At 50.5% G+C, this 20,225-nt stretch overlaps 1 protein-coding gene across 2 annotated transcripts; it reads right to left on the bottom strand.

The window, feature by feature from the left end:
• Positions 1-527: 527 nt before the first annotated feature.
• On the bottom strand, positions 528-20,084 carry zbtb7b.S (zinc finger and BTB domain containing 7B S homeolog). 2 transcript variants are annotated; one of them, XM_041574056.1, is made up of 4 exons: positions 17,776-18,054; positions 8,500-8,589; positions 4,466-5,496; positions 528-3,033 (listed from the first exon to the last, which is right to left on the bottom strand). In XM_041574056.1, the coding sequence occupies exons 3-4, from the start codon at positions 5,488-5,490 to the stop codon at positions 2,646-2,648; spliced, it is 1,413 nt and encodes a 470-aa protein (XP_041429990.1). In that variant the 5' UTR covers positions 5,491-5,496; positions 8,500-8,589; positions 17,776-18,054; the 3' UTR covers positions 528-2,645.
• Positions 20,085-20,225: the final 141 nt, after the last annotated feature.

Genomic DNA, 20,225 nt, shown 5'->3' with positions numbered 1-20,225 from the left:
TGCCAAAAGGGTCAGCTCCACCCACAGACACAAATTGGGCGGAGCCGACACCCCGGCATGGCTGCCATACTCCATACCACTGTAAACTGGAGCACATTTGGAATATTAAACTTCAGTAAATAGATTTATATACACAGCAGTAAATATATGCAGTGATGCGTCAATGTAGAGTGGTACAGACAACCAGTCCGCTCGGGGGAGGGAGGAGCTTAAAAGACCAAAATAAAAACAATAACGAAACACCCAGCAGCTGTGCAAGCAGACATAAGGGGGGCAGATATTTTACAAGCCCTTGGGGCTATGGCTTTGGAATTTTGTACCCCACGGACCCCCTTTATCTTTTAAACAAATATATTTACAGAAATTCTCACAAAACCTAATTATGTACAAAATGCAACTGGAACCATTTAGAAACCTGCGTCGTTCCATCGTACCCAGCGGCACCAACGGGTCAGCTCCACCGGCTCCCAGTTATCAGTTAGAGCGCGAGCCGACACCACAATCCACGGATAGATCTATTTGTATGTGGAGCTTTCTCCATGAGCAAAGAACACTGGGGGGGGGGGAGAAAGCATGGGAGCAGCCCCCCAGCACCTATATTCATGGAGAAGGGCACCCAACACTCTATGCACATTAATAAACACCTCAAGGCCCTAAACCAATCAATGCTCCCCATTCCATGCGTCTTAGGGACAAACAACCAGGATTAGCAAAATAAATCAAATAATAAAGGAAACCATTCACATCATGCTGCCCCCCCCCACACACATCTGTAAATGGGAGGGGACACAGCCCAAGCCCCTCCTCTCTAGCCTTGGTCCATGAATAAATATTATTTCATACTAAACATTTCAGCTCACACCCCTCATATCCTGCTGAGCTACAACTCCCAGCAGCCTACACCTGGGAATGTTAGTTCAACAAGATTGTGGGAGGAGCTTGCAGGGACTGCCAATCACACACACACATAATGTATATATATATATAGATATAGGTGGGAGGGGAGAGAGGCCAAGATGTAAAATACGGGTTTTGGTCAACACCTTCCTCAGAGGGACTGGGCCCCGACTGCGTCTCATGGAAACGGGGTGTTTAAAACAAAAAGGGGTAAAAAGTGCAAAACTGCTCCCTGCGTTGTGGGAAAAGCCACCCCCATGTGCCGTGATTCTCTATTGGCCCCCCCACATTATTTATAGACAACTGGACAGGACCCCCCCCCCCATTCCTCACTCTGTTTGCGGCAACATATAATGCTGCTGAGCATCTTTACATCATTCAAGGGAAACTCATACCCCCCCCCCGACATTTCTCAGGGGGTTGCTATTGGGACCAACTCAACTGTACAGCCGGGGGGGGGGGGAGAAGCAGCCAGCTCCATGAGAGGGGATGCTGGGAAATGTAGTTCAGCATCATTAGTACAAGCACAGCCTGAGACTCTCTCGGAAGTGGCAGGACATGGGGCTCATTCACTGGTTTCATTTAAAATAATAATTTAAATAAGATACAAAAAAAAAGTGACCCCTCACCCCCAACCAATTGGATTGTAAGGGGTGATCATTATACATGGACTCCCCCAACCCTTTAGTGCTGCTTCTTCATCCCATTGAGGGGTGGGAGGCATAAGCTCCGCCCCCTGCGCCATGCTCTATAGTGCAGTTACCCCAAACACTTCCGTGCAACGGGCGAGTAAATACGTCATCAAGCAACGTAAATAAAAAAACAATCAAACAAAATGGGGTTGGGGCTTTACCCACTCTAAGCGCAACACCCTCTGTCTCACCGTAAACCCGTTTTCAGATTTATTTTTGACTATTATTTATTTATTTATGGGGGGGGATTAAGACCGAAAGCTGCAGGCGATCATTTTTGGAGAGGTCAATAAAAATGAATGACATCACGAAGTTCTAGTGATGACATCAGAGCCGCTCGACTGGTCAGAGATGGGTAAATATGAACCCACCATCAGCCGGGCGACACCTGCCTGCGCCGAGGGGGCCGCAAATAAGTGCATCCCCCAAATCTATCAAGCGCACCCCCCCCTGGTGCCCCAAACCCACAGTAAAGCACAGCGATGGCGCCCGTTCTTACCCTGACAGCAAGGTGTTGCCATGGAACGTTGCTAGGGCACCGAGACACGGGCAGCCTGGTCACAATATTATTATTATTGCTATAACTTGTCAGCCTTAATCCTAAGCATTTATACTTCTATTTATATATACTCCATAATATATATATATATTTATATAGGCATCTCCATCTCTATATACAGACACAGTATATATTAGATTTCTCATTCAATAAAAAATAGCAATTCAATTTATCTCTTTTCTTCCTAAATAAGGAGACGCGGGGCTGGAAAGTGGCGCCTCATCAACGTGGGGGGAGAGAGGCCGAATTTACTGATCCCTGAGGCTTAAAAACTTCCCGCGCTCCAACAGTCTCTTCTCTTACCCCCTCCTGGGGGCCTTATGGACAGTTAAGTCTGCTATTAAGGTGATGATGTCATCAGATCTGTGTGACATCATCTGGTGTGTAATGCGGGGGAGGGGGGAGTCTCACACTAAAGTGGAGGGGGAATGGGGCTTTAGTGGGGGGAGGGGTTAGCGGAAGTGCTGCAGTGAACTGGGAAACATCCCTCCTGACCCCTATGAAGCGTCCAAAACCCCCTCCGGACTGCCCCCCCCAGAGCGAGGCACCGGGATCCCCCAGAAGCGAATCATGGAGAGAGGCACATCGTCTAGCTTGCCATTGGACAGGTCGAGGGCGGGGTGCATGTGGGGTACAGTGGGCTCCTCCTTGCGTCGGCGTCGGGTGCGCACCTCCAGGCAGTTCTGCCCCTTCATGTGGCGCTGCAGGTGGTCCTCCTTGGCAAAGGCTTTGTGGCACAGGGAGCACTCGAAGGGCCGGTCGCCCGTGTGCAGGTGCATGTGGTTCTTCAGGTCGTAGCTGTGCAAGAAGCGGGCGCTGCAGTGCTCACAGCAATACGGACGCTCACCCGTGTGCTTGCGCATGTGGATCTTCAGCTTGTCATTCCTGCCAACCACACAGAGGAAAGGGTTAATGAATGTGTAACTGTCACACAAACTGACACTCGGGCGGGACATGCAAGAGGGAACACACCTGGCAGCATGAGAGAGGTGGGCATGAGAGAGGTGGGCATGAGACGGATGGGCATGAGAGAGGTGGGCATGAGAGAGGTGGGCATGAGAGAGGTGGGCATGAGAGAGGTGGGCATGAGAGAGGTGGGCATGAGAGAGGTGGGCATGAGAGAGATGGGCATGAGAGAGGTGGGCATGAGAGAGGTGGGCATGAGAGAGGTGGGCATGAGAAGAGGAAGCAAACCCCTGATGCATAGGAATACACTGTGCCAACTGGAGCAATGTTATGCACTTGTGTTGTTTTCCAACCTCAGCCAATCAGGAAGCAATGTGTGTCACACAAACACCAGTGTCACAGACAGAAACAACAAAAGGCTGGAAATCTTTTGTCCGGCCCCTACACACCCCAGAGTCACCCCCCCCCAACGTCCCACACCCCCTGCCCCTCCTGTATTGTACTCACCCACAGCACCCTGACCTGCAACGCCACTAACTATACAACATGGGCACAGGTACGGACTCGAATAATAACTGGCCTCACAGCAGGGACAGACAGACAGACAGACAGACAGACAGACAGACAAAATACACCTGTGCAAAGAACAACCCCTTCTCTCTCACGTAACTGCTTATATGAACAAAGGGGAAACTGCTCTGCCCAATAAACCCAAAGAACCCCACAGACTGACAGACAGAGAGGACAGAGAGAGACGTGGAACAGGAGAAGAACAGACAAGGATAGAGAGAATAGAGACAAAGGAGAGGGAAGAAGAAGAAGAGACAGGCAGGGAAGTGAGGGGATAGACAGAGGAGGAAGAAGAGAGGATGTTTTTTATTGAAACGCTTACAACAGAATATGAACATAATTTAGACATTACAATAAGAAGAAGAGAGTCAGGGATAGAGAGGAAAGAGACAGAGGAGAGGAAAGCAGAAGAAGAGAGAAAGAGAGACAGAGGAAGAGGTGGAGTGGGAAGAAGAAGAGAGACCGGATAACGACAAGGATAGTGAGGAAAGAGACAGAGGAGAGGAAATCAGAAGAAGAAGAGGAGAGAGACAGAAGAGTAAGGGGAGAGGGAAGAAGAATAGTTAGACTGGGATAGAGAGGAGTAACGGGAGAGGGAAGAAGAGACGGGATAGAGAGGAAAGAGACAGAGGAGAGGAATTAATAGGAAGAAGAGGAGAGAGACAGAGGAGTAAGGGGAGAGGGAAGAAGAAGAAAGACGGATATAGAGGAGAGGAGTAAGGGGAGAGAGAAGAAGAGACAGACAGAGAGGAGAGACAGAATAAAAGGGTGAGTGGAAAGAGGAGACAGACAGGGGGGCAGGTAAGAGTCAGACATTAACCCCGTGCAGCCCAACACTCACCTGGTGAACCTGACTCCGCACACCTGGCACACAAAGGGTTTCTCGCCAGTGTGGGTGCGCATGTGCCGGGGCAGTTTGCCGGCTCCGTGGATAATCTTGTGACAGACGGGACATTCCTGGGGCAGCTGAGAGCGTCGTTTCCTCACCAGCTTGTCGCTCACATCCAGTCCTGCACTCACCGGATTCTCCAGGTCGTACGGGTTGTGGAAGCCCATGTCGGACGTCTCCTCATCAGACAGGATTTCTTCTGGGGGTGAAGGGGGGACAAAGATGGTGTGGCCCCCCAATCCATTATCCTGTGCGTATGTCTCGTAGCCCAGGCTTGGCTCATTAGGGGGCGACCCAGCGTGACTGGCATCTCTTTCCAGCGAGTCGTCTGCCCCTCGGAGGAGATTCCCGTTCTGGTTCCTGCGGTTGGGATTGACCTGTAGGAATTTCTTCCTGCCCCGCCGGGGAATGATCTGCACGGATTTGGGGGGCACGGGAATATTGTGAGGATGAGGAGGGGGGCTCTCTGCTTCAGGGGGCGGAGTTGCATTCTCCCCATTCTCCATATAACTATCCAAGTACTGACGTGCCCGCAGGAAACACTCCAGATCCTCCGCGTCGCCCCCCATCTCCTCCCGGTGCCCGTTGCACTGCAGGATGTCCACACACGCATGCACCACGCAGGGGATCTCCAGCAGCCTGGCAGCGCGCAGCACGTCCCGCATGTTGCCATTACTGATGGTCAGGGTCGCCGTGTAGGCAAAGTCCAGCAGGGCACCCAGGGCGTCGGGTTTGAGGAAATCCAGCTGGCACACGTCTGGGCACTTGCCTCGGCCTGGCATGCCAGTGAACATCTTGCGGAAGTAGTCGCTACAGGCCGCCAGCACTGCGCGGTGGGTGGGGTACTCAAGCCCGCGGGTCTTAATGGTGATGTCACAGAGCACCCCGCTGTGCCGCTGCTCATTCAGACTGCTCAGGAGATCACTGCTGTGCTCTGGGAAAGGGATCCCGATCAGCTCGTCCTCAGAGCTTGCCATCTTCACCTGTAAAGGGCAAACAGTCAGTACTTCCTAGCTACAAGTGCGTCTCTACAGGATGCCAGGAGCAGCCCTACTCATGTGCATTATGGTGCTTATTCATAGGACTGCTCATCCAATTACCATAATGAAACAGCGCCCCCCAGTGACCAGTCAGCAAACTTTACCCAATACTGAATCCCTGCTGGGACATGGGGAGGTTCATTTTACTCCCTACAGGGGAAACTGCCCTGAAGTCTTATTGCTATAGTAACTAGGGGTTTGATTGATGGGCTGCAGGATAAGAAAAGAAAGGGACACATATCCTGGTAATAAATCCAACCACAGAATTTGTTTGCTTTCTGGTTTCCAGGGTCACTGCTCCTAGCAACCAGATAGCATTATATTTCAGACTATAAATATAAAGAATAATATAAATACCACTATACTCTGCCTTATGCAAACAGTACATCCTTGATTTCCCCTTGAAGGGCAGGAGTTAGCCCCGGATATGAATGGTTAATAGACTGTAAGCTCCTGGGGAGAGGAGAGGGGAGGCTTGTGGGAGAGAGGGAGCTGGGGAGACAGCAAGAGCTCAGATCCCACCTCTACTATGGGGTAGAGGAGTAGAAGGGGTAGTTAGAGGGCAATACTATGGGTAGAGGAGTAGAAGGGGTAGTTAGAAGGCAATACTATGGGTAGAGGAGTAGAAGGGGTAGTTAGAGGGCAATACTATGGGTAGAGGAGTAGAAGGGGTAGTTAGAGGGCAATACTATGGGTAGAGGAGTAGAGGGTTAGAGGGCAATACTATGGGTAGAAGAGTAGAAGGGGTAGTTAGAGGGCAATACTATGGGTAGAGGAGTAGAAGGGGTAGTTAGAGGGCAATACTATGGGGTAGAGGAGTAGAAGGGGTAGTTAGAGGGCAATACTATGGGTAGAGGAGTAGAAGGGGTAGTTAGAGGGCAATACTATGGGTAGAGGAGTAGAAGGGGTAGTTAGAGGGCAATACTATGGGTAGAGGAGTAGAAGGGGTAGTTAGAGGGCAATACTATGGGTAGAGGAGTAGAAGGGGTAGTTAGAGGGCCAATACTATGGGGTAGAGGAGTAGAAGGGGTAGTTAGAGGGCAATACTATGGGGTAGAGGGTAGAAGGGGTAGTTAGAGGCAATACTATGGGTAGAGGAGTAGAAGGAGTAGTTAGAGGGAAATACTATGGGTAGAGGAGTAGAAGGGGTAGTTAGAGGGCAATACTATGGGTAGAGGAGTAGAAGGAGTAGTTAGAGGGAAATACTATGGGTAGAGGAGTAGAAGGGGTAGTTAGAGGGCAATATTATGGGCTAGAGGAGTAGAAGAGGAAGGTGCCAGGCACATGAGTGAAAGCAGTAGCAGTTGTGTTATTGTTGGAATAATGTGTCGGGGATATTCCTGGCACACACCTTGCCCCCTGGTGTTGGTTTGGCTGCAGGTGCGGGGGGGGGACTGTAAGGCTCTAATTACCTGTAAGCCCCCCTCCCAGTACAGCCCAGAGCGGCCCCTCCCTGCACAGGAATGAGTCCTCGGCTGGTGGGTGTGTGGGGCGGTTGGGGATACAGAGCAGGACAGACCTGTCGGGCGAGGGGCTTTTTAACCCCTGGGCTGCTGGACAGACACGCAGGCTGTGGGAGGAGCTGAAGGTAGAACAGTGAAAGTGTAGGGAGGGAAGGTGCCGGGACTAAACAAGCTCATGTGGGACGCAGAGTCAGGGAATACCAGGCTGGAGAGGCCACATGTAACATATAATATGTAGAGGGATGCTGGGAGTTGTAGTTAAGCGTGGGTGCAAGTGGCTGCTGTACAGAAAGTGATGTTGCGTGGGGCGCGCGCCCGGTTTCACATCCTTTCTCTCTTCCTGTAAACAACTTCCTAGAAGTTTATAAAAAAAATGTCACCCTGTTTCTGTGGCAGTTTGTTGGGTGCCAACTGCTCGCTGAGAATGCTGGGAATGGAGTCTGGTTACCAACTCATGCCAAATGTATAAACCTGAGGGCCCTACTGTGTCCCCCACACTTTGGCACCCCCACACTTATTCCTGGGCATATGGGCACAGACTGGTACCTGTAGGGCTACACAACGTTACTACTCCTGCCCCCCCACTCCTCAGTTCTGACCAATTACACTGTGCTTTACCAGCAAACAGGACTGGCTATGGGGTGTAGAGAAAAAGGGGCCCACGTCTACCCAAATGTAACCAGCCCCCCAGTAAACCCAGGGCAAATGCCCCGCTCTGTGACCTTCAAGCCTGACCCAGCTACAGACAATCTATTAAAGGGGTTGTTTGCCTTTAAGTTAACTGTTAGTATGATGTAGTCAGGGATATTCTGAGACAATTTGTAATTGGTTTTCATTTTTTATTACTTGTGGTTTTTGGGTTATTTAGCTTTTTATTCAGCAGCTCTCCAGTTTGCAATTTCAGTAATCTGGTTGCTCGGGTCCAAATTCCCCTAGCAACCATGCATTGATTTGAATAAGAGACTGGAATATGAATAGGAGAGGCCTGAATAGAAAGATGAGGAATATCAAGTAGCAATAATAATAATAAATGTGTAGCCTCAGTGAGCATTGGTTGTAGATGGGGTCAGTGACTCCCATTTGAAATCTGGAAAGAGTCTGAAGAAGAAGAAGGCAAATAATAAAAAAATAAATATATAAAAAATAAATAACGAAGGGCAATTGAAAAGTTGCTCAGAATGGTCCATTCTATAACATACTAAACGTTAACTTGAAGGTGAACCACCCCTTTAAGCATTTTAATTGAAAGTAACATAAATGACGGCCAATCTGTACCCCCATAAGTAGATATATATATATATATATGAGTATGTAATGGGGCCCCAACGGGTCCCCTGACTTGTGGCCTTCACTTACCCACTACTCTCCTGTCCAATCAAAGAGGTAGAGTAATAACTACCCTCACCCCCATCTGTACCCCATCTGTACCACCCAATCTGTACCTCCCATAGAGCCACAGGCACCCCAAGTCTATACACCGTACCTGAGGGTTGAGCGGGGTCCCTGGTTCTGAGCGGAGAGGCTCCTTGTCCCGTCAGTGCGTCGGAGGCCACCTGTAGCGTGCGAATTCGAGCTGCCGAGAGAAAAAAAAACATCTATATCAATTTATGTCGCAAACCCCAAAAATTCCACCTCCGAAAACTTTTAAAATTTAAAATTTTTTTTTGTCAAAGTCGCCGCCCACATTTGATCTTCCCAGAACTGCGAATAGGAGAATGCTCGGTTAACCCTTTGAAGTTGGGGGTTAGAAGCGGCAGGGTGGGGGTGGAGGGGAGAATGGAAGGAGGGGGCGGGGACATCCTTTGTCACTTGTTTTTGCAGACGACAGTTAGATAAGGGACACATTGTACATTTTCCACCGACACACGACACACATGGGGGGGACAATGACATATTCCCGGGGGCACCCACTATACACAATCATGGCCAACATGGGTAATGGGCAGCTGCAGGAACAAGATGGCGGCCAGGAGAATGGCGGGACTGGGCCCCGGGCTCAGAGGAGTCACATGGGGTGTTGCTTGTGCCAATAGGAAGATAAAGGGGAAGAAGCAGAAGGTGTAGTGGATGTTGTTATTAAAGGGTGCTAATCAGGGTGGGGTCACACACACACACGAGTGCAACACACAGACCAGTGGTCACTCATGTTTCATTACGGAGAGAACTCGGCCGCCTCTTCTCATTACACAAGTGATGGCTGAATTATTCAAGGGCCCCTTCCCCCCTACAAATAAACCCCCCCAGTACAAGAGATCCCGCCACCACCATGAAAATTTAATGGCAGATCCAAGTATCAGATGATTAGAAAGCAAGGCCAGGGGGTGTCCTGTTGTAGGGCTACAGGTTGGAGGATAGCACGAGCCAATGGCAATCCTACACATAGTGCGTGCCTCTGTGCCTCACAACATCTCCAGCAACGGACACCGTCCAGGAAGTGCGTTCCGGTTAGTCTGACCTGTGCCTGTGAATGGTATAGACTCAAATGAGGAGGGTGCAAGATCCTGGGGTGGTACCAGTTAGTGCCCAGCTGATTCAAAGCCAGCAGCTCCTCACAGTAAACTGGAAGTCACAGCATAGGAATGTTAATGAGCATAAGCTGTAATTACACCGTGTCAGACCCAGAGCCAGTCACCAACCTTAATTAACTACAGGGACGGGGCTGCCATTCACCTGAGTGAACTAAGGGGTTAACATACGCTCCCACCTGGCCCTTGTCTACGGAGAATGGGACCAACAGGTTCCAGCCACACCCTCCATTCAATGAGTCTAAAGAAAATACCAGGAGGGCAGCCTGAGCATTATAGTTACGCTGGGGCCCGGCCAACTGGCGACACCCCAAGCTGAAGCCCTGCTAATCTCAGGTGTTTAACCCCGCGTCAGACAGACTACTGCAATTACACAAATAAAAGCCCCGTGCCTTAGCTTCAACTTCTACCCTACCCCTAGATTGTAAGCTCCTTGGGACAGAAAGCTGGCAAATGAGGGAGGGGGAGGGTAATTCAACAAATAATGATTCAGGTGACAGAACCTGCTGTTTGGGTTTGTATACTCTTCGCTGGGGAATATGCAGAATTACCAAAGCATCGGCACATCCAAGAGCTGGATTAAAGGGGAAGGACACCCAAGAATAACCTTTTGCCTAATGAAAAAGCAGGGGATTCTGGGTATTGTCGTAATATACAGATAATTGCAAATGTAACCACTATTAAACGTCCGTCTGTCCATTTCTTGTTCACGAAACAATGTAACTGTCAGTTTCTTCCCCCGCTGCTTCTGCTACGTTGCTTCAAGGAAAGACCCAGAAATGGACAGACAGACGTTGCTTAAAATATCGATTACATTCGCAATTATCTGTATAACCGACGAGAATGAGATGAAAGTATATTGGGATATGACCCAGAATCCCCTGCTTTTTCATTAGGCAAAGGGTTTTTCTTGGGTGTACTTCCCCTTTAACTTGCCTTTACTTCCTGGTATTTGCGGCTGCAGCAGAAAAGAATCCAATAAAAGTAAATGGAGAAAGAGTTGTTTGTGGGTTCAATCCCGTTCCTGCGCTCAGATTCGAATAAACCCCCTGAGCAGCACCCCAATAGCAACAGCTGTCAGCTCAGTCATACGGACATGGAGTCATCCCTTGGCAGAGGCTGCTGGGAGTTGGAGTTCAGAGTCAGTTTATGGTTTTTGGTGGGTGCGGGGAGTTCCTGCTCAGCCTTAAAAGTGGGTCAGCGTGACCTTGAAGAAGTCCTAAGAACAACGTGACTGTGGGATGGTTTGGGGGCCACACGTTATGCAGTGAGATAGGAGGAGGCATGGGGGGCCCCTGATAAGTGCAGGAGGCTGTGGCAAGTACCATGTGACCAGAGATAATAGGTGTCTGCTGGGAGCTCAGGTGAGACAACCCCCCCCCCCACACACCTCAGGGCGGGTCTCACAGGAGTTTATGACGGGCCTGAAGGACTTTGGTCGGATAATCAGCCGCTCCCAAAAGAAAGGGGGCTTGGAACTCCCCCCAGTGGAACCAGGAAACAAACAAGGGAGTTAAGGTGCGGGGGGGGCTGCTGCCTCTCATCTTGGCACCTTCACCTGCCCCACAACTGCACCCACACAACTCCTGGCACCCTGCACCCCCCCAACTGGCCACACTTCAACTACCCCAACTGAACGCCCCAAAAGTGCTGATGCCCCAAAGCTTCCCAGCATGCCCCTCTGCAGAGCAGGAAACAAGTGCAGCAGAAATAGACTGTGGTTGAGCCTGAAGGTCTGCTGAGGAGGTGCAGGGAGTGGCCACACGGACCTTCAGTAGCGGCAAAAGGGGAACTAAAGAAACTGCACTGACCCCTGAAATGCCTCTTGTTCTGGGGGGTCAGGCCTGGAAATGAGGAGCAGTGTATAGAGTAAGGCAAGATGGACTCACTAGGGATTCCCAGAGAGAGACAATTAAGGAGCCTTTGACTGGCAGGGGCTGCTGGGAGTTGTAGTAAGTGTGAGCAGGGCTGCTGGGAGTTATATTGAGTGTTAGCAGGGCTGCTGGGAGTTGTAGTGAGTGAGTGTGAGCACGGCTGCTGGGAGTTGTAGTGCAGTAAGTGTGAGCAGGGCTGCTGGGAGTTGTAGTGCAGTAAGTGTTGGCAGGGCTGCTGGGAGTTGTAGTGCAGTAAGTGTGAGCAGGGCTGCTGGGAGTTGTAGTGAGTGAGTGTGAGCAGGGCTGCTGGGAGTTGTAGTGAGTGAGTGTGAGCAGGGTTGCTGGGAGTTGCAGTGAGTGTGAGCAGGACTCATGGGTCGCTGAGTGTGTGACACAGAGAGACAAGTGTGGGGGGGGGGTGATTTGGTGTCAGTGACATTTCCCTATTTGCCCAGTACCCCCCCCCCCCCCCCCCGGAGCAGCAGGAGAGACAGAGAAGAAACACCCCCAGTTGGCAGTAAATACCAGGACACTGGCACAGATCTGAGGGGGGGGGCTGACACCGCCTCGAAAGCCCCAACTGTCAGTAACGAGGGCGAGTGTCATGGGGTTTCCTTGTGTCTGAACCACTGGAGGATTCTGGGTAATGCCCCGGCCTGACAGAGGGTGGGGGGCATAAGAAGCCAATGGACTGGTGCCCCCCCAGCCCCCAGATAAAGGAGGGGGGAGCAAATATTAGCTGAGTCAGACCCACAAATCACATGTTACACAAACCAAGAAAAACAGCGCAACCCCCCCCCCCGCCCGCCCAAACAGCAAAGAAAAGGGACTGGATCCCAAGGACTGGCCCCCCCACTCAGCACTTGGGGGTGTCGCAACTCTTCCTTCTGACTGGAACAGGGGGGGGGGTATGTAAGGGGGTCTCCCCCGGCCCAGAACAGCCAACTCAGCACTGGGGGAGGGGGGCAAGTAGTACAAATAAACTCCTGCCGCCCACCCCAGCTCTGCCCAACCAATGCCCCCCTGGCACCCCCCTTCCAAAGCAGGAGCCCCCACCAGAACTTACCCCCCTGAGCCTGGGGTGGGACAGCCTTATCTGGGGGGGTTCCAGGCACAGCCTTATATTGCGGGGGGGGGACAAATGTTAGAGTCAGGCCTGTGCCAGGCATTAAAGTAACAGGAGGGAGAGATAAGCCAGGGGGTGGGGGTGGAATTCAGATAAGGACCCCCTCCCCCCATGGGCCCCCACCCAACTCACTGCCAAGGGGAAAGTGTCATTCTGGGTGACAAAAACCAATAACTTCCTTAACTCCCCCCTCCCAATACACACCCCAACATCCTGCTGTACCCCCCAAACACCCCCCCCCCCCGTGCTGCCCAAACAATAAAGGGGTTAATGAGAGGAGCCTGGGAGTCACAGACGGGCCCCACCTAGAATTACACGGCGCAGCTCTGCTCGCACCCACCCTACTCATCCAACTGGTTCTCTGGGATCTACAGGATAAAGACACAGGGGGGCACTGCCCTTCCTCATATCACCCCCCCACCCTTCACTCATGACTAAGTGCCACCAACAACTCCCTCCTACACCGCAGGTAACCCTGGCAACCCCGCTCCCCCCCCCAGGCCCAGCCTGACAATACACCCCCCGGCAACAACACGAGGCACAAGCAGCCCCCCAGCAGCACAATAAGTTGCACACACATATCAGAGCTCACACGCCTCTCCCTGGTATTTACCCCCAATCTACAGATGCCCCTAGTGCCAGCCCCCCCCCATGCACATCTTCTTCAGGGCCCCACTTCCCACACAGCCCCCCCATTGCACATTCCTGGGGCTAAAATGCACCTACGACCTTGTCAGGCAACTCCACTGCCCTTTCCTCACAGAACATCCAATGGCAGATATTCCTTCCCACACAGCTCCACCTTACACATCCCTACCTACCCCACTCACCCTCAGCACATCCCTACCTACCCCACTCACCCTCAGCACATCCTTCATCCTTCTACCTCACAGTATCCCTTCCTACATTGCTCCACCAAACAAGAACCATTTCAATATGGCTCCATTGCAGAACATGCCTTCCTAGCCTGCTACATCACAAGACATTACTTCCTACTTCCCTCCACCTCTGGACCCCTTGCCACACTGCTTCACCACAAGACCACCCTTACAACATGTCTACATCAAGGCTTCCATGGCACTCCTCTATACGATCACCCTTACATCATGGCTTCATCACAGTACATCCCTTTCCATGGCACTCTGTAAGACCTCCAGTACATCTCTTTCCATACACTCCTCTATAGGACCTGCCTTACATCATATGGCTTCACCAAAGTGCATCCCTTTCCATGGCACTCCTCTGTAGGATCTCCTGTATATCATGGCTTCACCACAGTATATCCCTCTCTTTCTATGGCACTCCTCTGTAGGACCTCCCTTACATCATGGTTTCACCACAGTATGCCCCTTTCCATAGCACTCCTCTGCTATGACTTCCATGACACTCTTCTGTAAGTAGGGTTGCCACCTGGCCAAAACATTCTTTTCCATGGCACTTCTCTATAGGACCTCCTATACATCATGGCTTCCATAGCACTCCTCTGTAGGACTTCCCTTACCTCATGGCTTCACCACAGGACATGACTTTCCATAGCATTCCTCTGTAGGACCTCCTATACATAATGACTTAGCCACACTACATCCCTTGGCAAACCTCTGTAGGACCTCCTATACATCTTGCTTCACCACAGTACATCCCTTTCCACTGAACTCCTCTATAGGACCTCCCTTACATCATGGCTTCACCACAGTACATGCCTTTCCATAGCACTCCTCTGTAGGACCTCCTATACATAATGGCTTCACCACAGAACACCCCTTTCTATGGTATTCCTCTGTAGGACCCTCCTTACATCATGGCTTCACCACTATGTCTACCTTGAGTGCCACTCCAGTTCAGGGCCTCCTTAACATGGCAGCTCTCCACTGCAGGATGCCTCTACCAATGAACCTTCTAATTCTGACGTGTCTATGAATTTCATACAGATGGGCAAAATAAAGGCATGTGCCATTAGCTTAATAGCACTGTGAATACCATAGATGTTTATGGACTTTGTTGGGACTTCCGCCAGGGAATCAATCAAGAATTCTGCCATGACTGAACCACAAGTATTGGTAATGGGCAGCATTTCATGGTTGGCATCAGTTGGCCGGGTTGGGTGGTGGGGAAGGAATGTGCAGTTCCTGTCTGAGCAGGAATGTGGCTATACCACCTTTAATGAGACACCTAAATGGATGAGTAGCACTGGTTAGAAGCTGGTAGTGGGGAAGCAATTTTGGGCGAGGACGTGCCATCCTGGTGGAATGATGTCAGACTGGAAGGAGCTAGGTGTGGTGCTCCACAAGGGTTTCGGGAGACCTCTGTCTCTGGGAGTCACCCTCATACAGGGATTTAAATGAAGATGTAAGTGGCCTTCAAGTTCAGGTTGGTAGGGGTATTAATAACAAGCACTTCATCCATAACCCTGCCACAAGCACTGACAGAGGGGATTCTCCTGTCTCACCTGGTAGCCCTGCTGGCTAGAAGAGATGCCAGTGACACCCAGGGGAATTAGAGGGAGACCTCATGCAACATGTGAGCAGATTACATACTGGAGAGAATTCTCCCCCAGGCCCACGTATGCTGAGAACATTGCTCCCTGTGCTAAAGGATTTCTCTTCTGTTTCATCATCTGCTGCTTCTCTTGCCCCGTCCCAACCAACTGCGCCAAGCTTCTCCCCTTACCCTCCGCATGCAGGTGCTTCTTTACCTGCCCACATAACCCAAATCACAGTTTATGTACCCCCTCCTGCTCATCATGGGGGAACCACATGCCCCAGTCAAGCAAATACAGAGGAACACAGCACCCTACTCAGCTCCCCCCCGATAAAAGAGGAGAGAGTGAGGAAGCATGGTCTCACAACTCACTCACACTCACTCACACTCACTCACACTTATACACACTTATACACACACTCACACACACACTGATGCAACTGCAGAACAGTCAATTCCCAGCTTGTCACGGGGTTACTTGGGGAAGTAAAGGGGGATTTCTACAGCCTGGAGCACATGCACCGCTGGGCTGTCTCTGCAACCACAGACTGGGGTGTAAATGATCCAACGGCCTCCAACAGCTGTGTGTGGCCATATGATGGGAAGTGAATGTGAACAACGCACCAAGGGCAAGTGTAACACACATGTGGGCTTTCAAAACAATGTAGGAAGTTGGACAGTAAGGGCCAGTAAATGGGTTCTATGTGGGAGTACCAGCGAGGATGTGCCCAGTATTTAATGGGGTATAGATTGACAGGAGAGGTCATTCTTCCCCTTTACACAGCATTGGTAATGCCCCTTTAAGTATTTGCCATGTCATTTTGGGTTCCAGTTCTCAAATGTAATATCATGGAATTAAACAAAGTACAGAGAAGAGCGACTAAACTGATAAAGGGAATGGAAGGGATCAGTTATGGGGAAAGGCAAGTTGAGTTGGGATTGGTTACACTGGAGAAGAGACAGTTAAGGGGAATATGATCACTATATATAAATATATAAGGGGGATATGATCACTATATATATAAATATATAAGGGGATATGATCACTATATATAAATATATAAGGGGATATGATCACTATATATAAATATATAAGGGGATATGATCACTATATATAAATATATAAGGGGGATATGATCACTATATATAAATATATAAGGGGATATGATCACTATATATAAATATATAAGGGGATATGATCACTATATAATAAATATATAATGGGCCGAGGGACTGCACTATAAACTTGTTGCTATGAAGTTATGAGATTCCATCTTGGAAAGAGATGTACTGGCAGAAACATTAGACGGCTTCAAGGAAGGGTCAGATGCCTCCTTTTTAGCAAGTAAGGAAATACAGGGCTACTGTGGTTAATAATCTTGGTGCAAAGTTTTTCCTGGGACTGGTTCCATTGCCCTTTTCGATTCAGGGAGGAACCCCCCCAGGCAAATAGGAAACGGCTTTGGTTGGGATTTTTCCACGTTCCTGTGAGTCCAGGTGTTGGGCAGGATTTAGTTGACCATAAAGTTGAACTTGAGGAACTGTGTATCCAGTACAGCTGTGTATGGGCACCACCGGGCAGCTCATAACCAGGGCAAATGAAAGGCAATTTGGGGGAGACGTTGGGCATGGGGACTGGCACAAGCCAATGAGCATTGTCAGTGCAATTTCCACACAAAAGCCCAAGGACATGGAGAACCCTTCAATAAAAAGCATTTGGTTTGGTCTGTATGGGGGGTAAATAGAGAAAGTTCCCTTATTGCCCCTCAGTGGGCACAATGAAACAACAGAGACTTGCCTACCCCCCGCCAGGGCAAATATGCTCATCTGTCATAAAACACAGGCCTATCCACAGCGCAACTGGGGAGACACCAATAAACAGGAGGGGGCAGTGAATGTTCCCAAGAGCTAGCAATCTAGAGGCAACCTCTAAAGGCCCCTGTGCACTTGGGGACAGACTAAAACTGCCCCTCTGTAGGTAAATGCATACTTGCTAAGGCATCAAGATCAACCCACTGCCTGCCCACCTACCTACCTCTTCAGGTGGGCAGAATACCTGCAATTGCAGCTAGAACCCACATCTGAGGGACCCCCCATGATGCCACCCAAGTCAAAGAGAAGTTGTGACAAAGTTGGGTGCCCCGTTTCTCTCCTGAAGAACGGACAATCTGAATCATGAAGGGGCAACAATGGGCAGCCTGTGTACATCAGTAGTGAGTATGACGGTGCTGGTACTGGTTACACCTGCAGCCCCCGCCTGCCCCCACTCCAGCAGCCAACTGACAAGGGGGAGGTCACGCCTCGATAGTGATGGGTGCAAATATTTGTACATACAACGGCTTGACACGGCTGAACAAATCTGACCAAGCGCAGGGCAGAGGGGCAGGGAGTACCCCTCAGTAGCATGGCCACAAGTCAGTCTGTAGCTTTAAGAGGCTGATATTACAGTGCTGGGGGCAGATAGACCCAGAGAGAGGCTGGGGCAGTTTAGCAGATGCCCCTGTACCTACAGAGCCGGGGCAGTTTGCTTATAAGACCGGCCCTACAAGCACAGGGTATATGATCCATTGCACTTATAGACTACATCTCCCAGCATTCTCATCCAGCTACAAGAAAAGACAAACGGAAGTTTGAGCCAAACATTAAAGCCGAGCACTCCCCAAGTCTGGGAAACCACCGACGCTGGGCGGCCTTTCCCTGCACAGAGTAGTCCCCTCTCCCCTCAGCACGAGCCCCAGTTCTGATGAAATATTTACCTTGTGGCCCAGTTGGTGCAGCACGGCGGGAGCAGGGTGGGTGCCGCTGGCCATGGCTAATGGTGGGCAACCAGAGGAAGCATTAGGGGAGGAGTGGGGGGTTGTACAGAGAGAAGTGGAAGTGGTTCCAGTACGGCCTGCGGCCAGACTATTGTACAACAGGAAAGCGTTTGCCCTGTCATGTTCCTGGGCGGGGGGTCCCACATCGGGGGGATATACTTGGCACGCAGCACAAGCCTCTTATTCACACAGACCCCTGTTTATTGGCAAACACAGTGCTTGTAGCAGCCAGTCTGCACAGGGAAGGGATTACAGGGGGAGGTGGGAGTCTCGTGTCCTTCCCCCCCCCACCCTAAATCCACGGCGACCTCCATAATGACAGAGCCCCTCACTGCCGTCACCAAGGAAAGCCGGATTAGTACAAGCAGGTTTAACCGCCATGGAGAGGTGACACTTAGTGGGGGTGGGAATCTTATTAACCCACGTCGTGCCACTCGCCAGCCACTACACTACAGCTGCCCCCCACCCACAAGCCATGGGGGGGGGGAAGAGGGGTCAATAGACACCTGGATAGAAGGGGCTGCCATGCTGCTCTCCATGATAATGAATAACGGCTGACAAGTTGGGGTTACATGGCTCAGAGTGCTAGCTCTTGGACCAGACATCATGAATGGCCCACCTGCAGCTGGTCGTTAAACTACAACCCCCCCCCCACACACACACACCTGACACCATTGCCATGACAACCAGAGGCTTGGAGGGTTGTAACCAAAACGACACCTGGGGGGGGGCTGCAAGTTGGGGCCCTCCATTTTCAACAGAAAACATTCAACTTCTCCTTAAACACGGAGATCCCCCCGCCCAGGGTCAGCCATTTGTAATCCCCCCCCCGGGCTGACAGAAGGGGATACGGGTGCTGAGCTAGTAAAGGAGATACTGGGCCAATGGGGGGGGGAGAACTAATAGAGGAATGTGGGGGTACAAACTTATCAAGATACAGGGGGGCACCCACTCACAGGAGAGGGAATGGCAGACACAACCCACGGGAGGGGCACAAGTGATATGGGGGGGCAAGGGACTTATCACAAATCCCATAAGGAATAAGAAGGGAGAAGTGTATGGCTCTACATTAGTATTATACTGGTACTATACTGGCACTACACTGGTATTACACTGGCACTATACTGGCACTATACTGGCACTATACTGGCACTATACTGGTACTATACTGGTACTACACTTTGCACTATACTGGCACTATACTGGTACTATATTGGAACTATACTGGAACTATGCTGGTATTACACTGGTATTATACTGGTACTATACTGGTACTATACTGGTACTACACTGGCACTATACTGGCACTATACTGGCACTATACTGGCACTATACTGGTATTACACTGGAACTATGCTGGTATTACACTGGTATTACACTGGTATTATACTGGTACTATACTGGTACTATACTGGCACTATATTGGAACTATATTGGAACTATACTGGAACTATGCTGGTATTACACTGGTATTATACTGGTACTATACTGGTACTACACTGGCACTATACTGGTATTACACTGGTACTATACTGGAACTATGCTGGTATTACACTGGTATTATACTGGTACTATACTGGTACTACACTGGTACTATACTGGCACTACACTGGTACTATGCTGGCAGTACACTCGCTCTATACTGGTTCTATACTGGTACTATTCTGGTACTATTCTGGTACTATGCTGGCACTAAACTCGCTCTATACTGGTACTATACAGGAATTATACTGGTATTACACAGGCTCTATACTATTACTATACAGGAATTATACTGGTATTATACTGGTACTGCACTGATACTATACAGGCTCTATACTATTACTATACAGGAATTAGACTGGTATTAGACTGGTACTATGCTGGCACTATACAGGAATTATACTGGCACTATGCTATTACTACACTGGCTCTATACTGGTATTAGACTGGTATTAGACTGGTATTAGACTGGCAGAGATGGCGATAGAGTGCCGGGGGTGCCAGCGTGTGACAGATGCCAACTGATCGCAGGCAGCAGGTTGAGATGACGGAGAGGGAAGGAGTGGGGGGCACATGAGGGTTGGGGGGAGATGTGGGAGCAGAGGGGGGAGGGGAGACACTTACCTGCTGGTGTCAGTTGTGCTTCAGAGTCAGAGCAGCAGCTCCAGGGGTAAGTGGGGGGCTGGGGGTCAGGCTGTGGCCCCTGTCTCTCGCCTCCTGCTGCTCCTGTTGCTCCTGGGTGGGCTCTGACTGCAGGAAAGTCACTGCTCTCCCCCCAGGTGTCTCCTCCCTCCCTCCCCAGCCTGTCACACCTGTCCTGTCCCCTCCCACCCTCACCTGTCCCTGACAGCAGCCCCTGGATACAGCTCCTCCCACCCAGCACAGCCACTTCCTGGTCCCCTCCCCCC

The sequence above is a fragment of the Xenopus laevis genome, chromosome 8S, assembly GCF_017654675.1.
Source record: "Xenopus laevis strain J_2021 chromosome 8S, Xenopus_laevis_v10.1, whole genome shotgun sequence".
NCBI lineage: Eukaryota > Metazoa > Chordata > Amphibia > Anura > Pipidae > Xenopus > Xenopus laevis.
The sequence above is the reverse complement of the archived record's forward strand: the minus strand, read 5'-3'. Positions and strand labels throughout refer to the sequence as shown.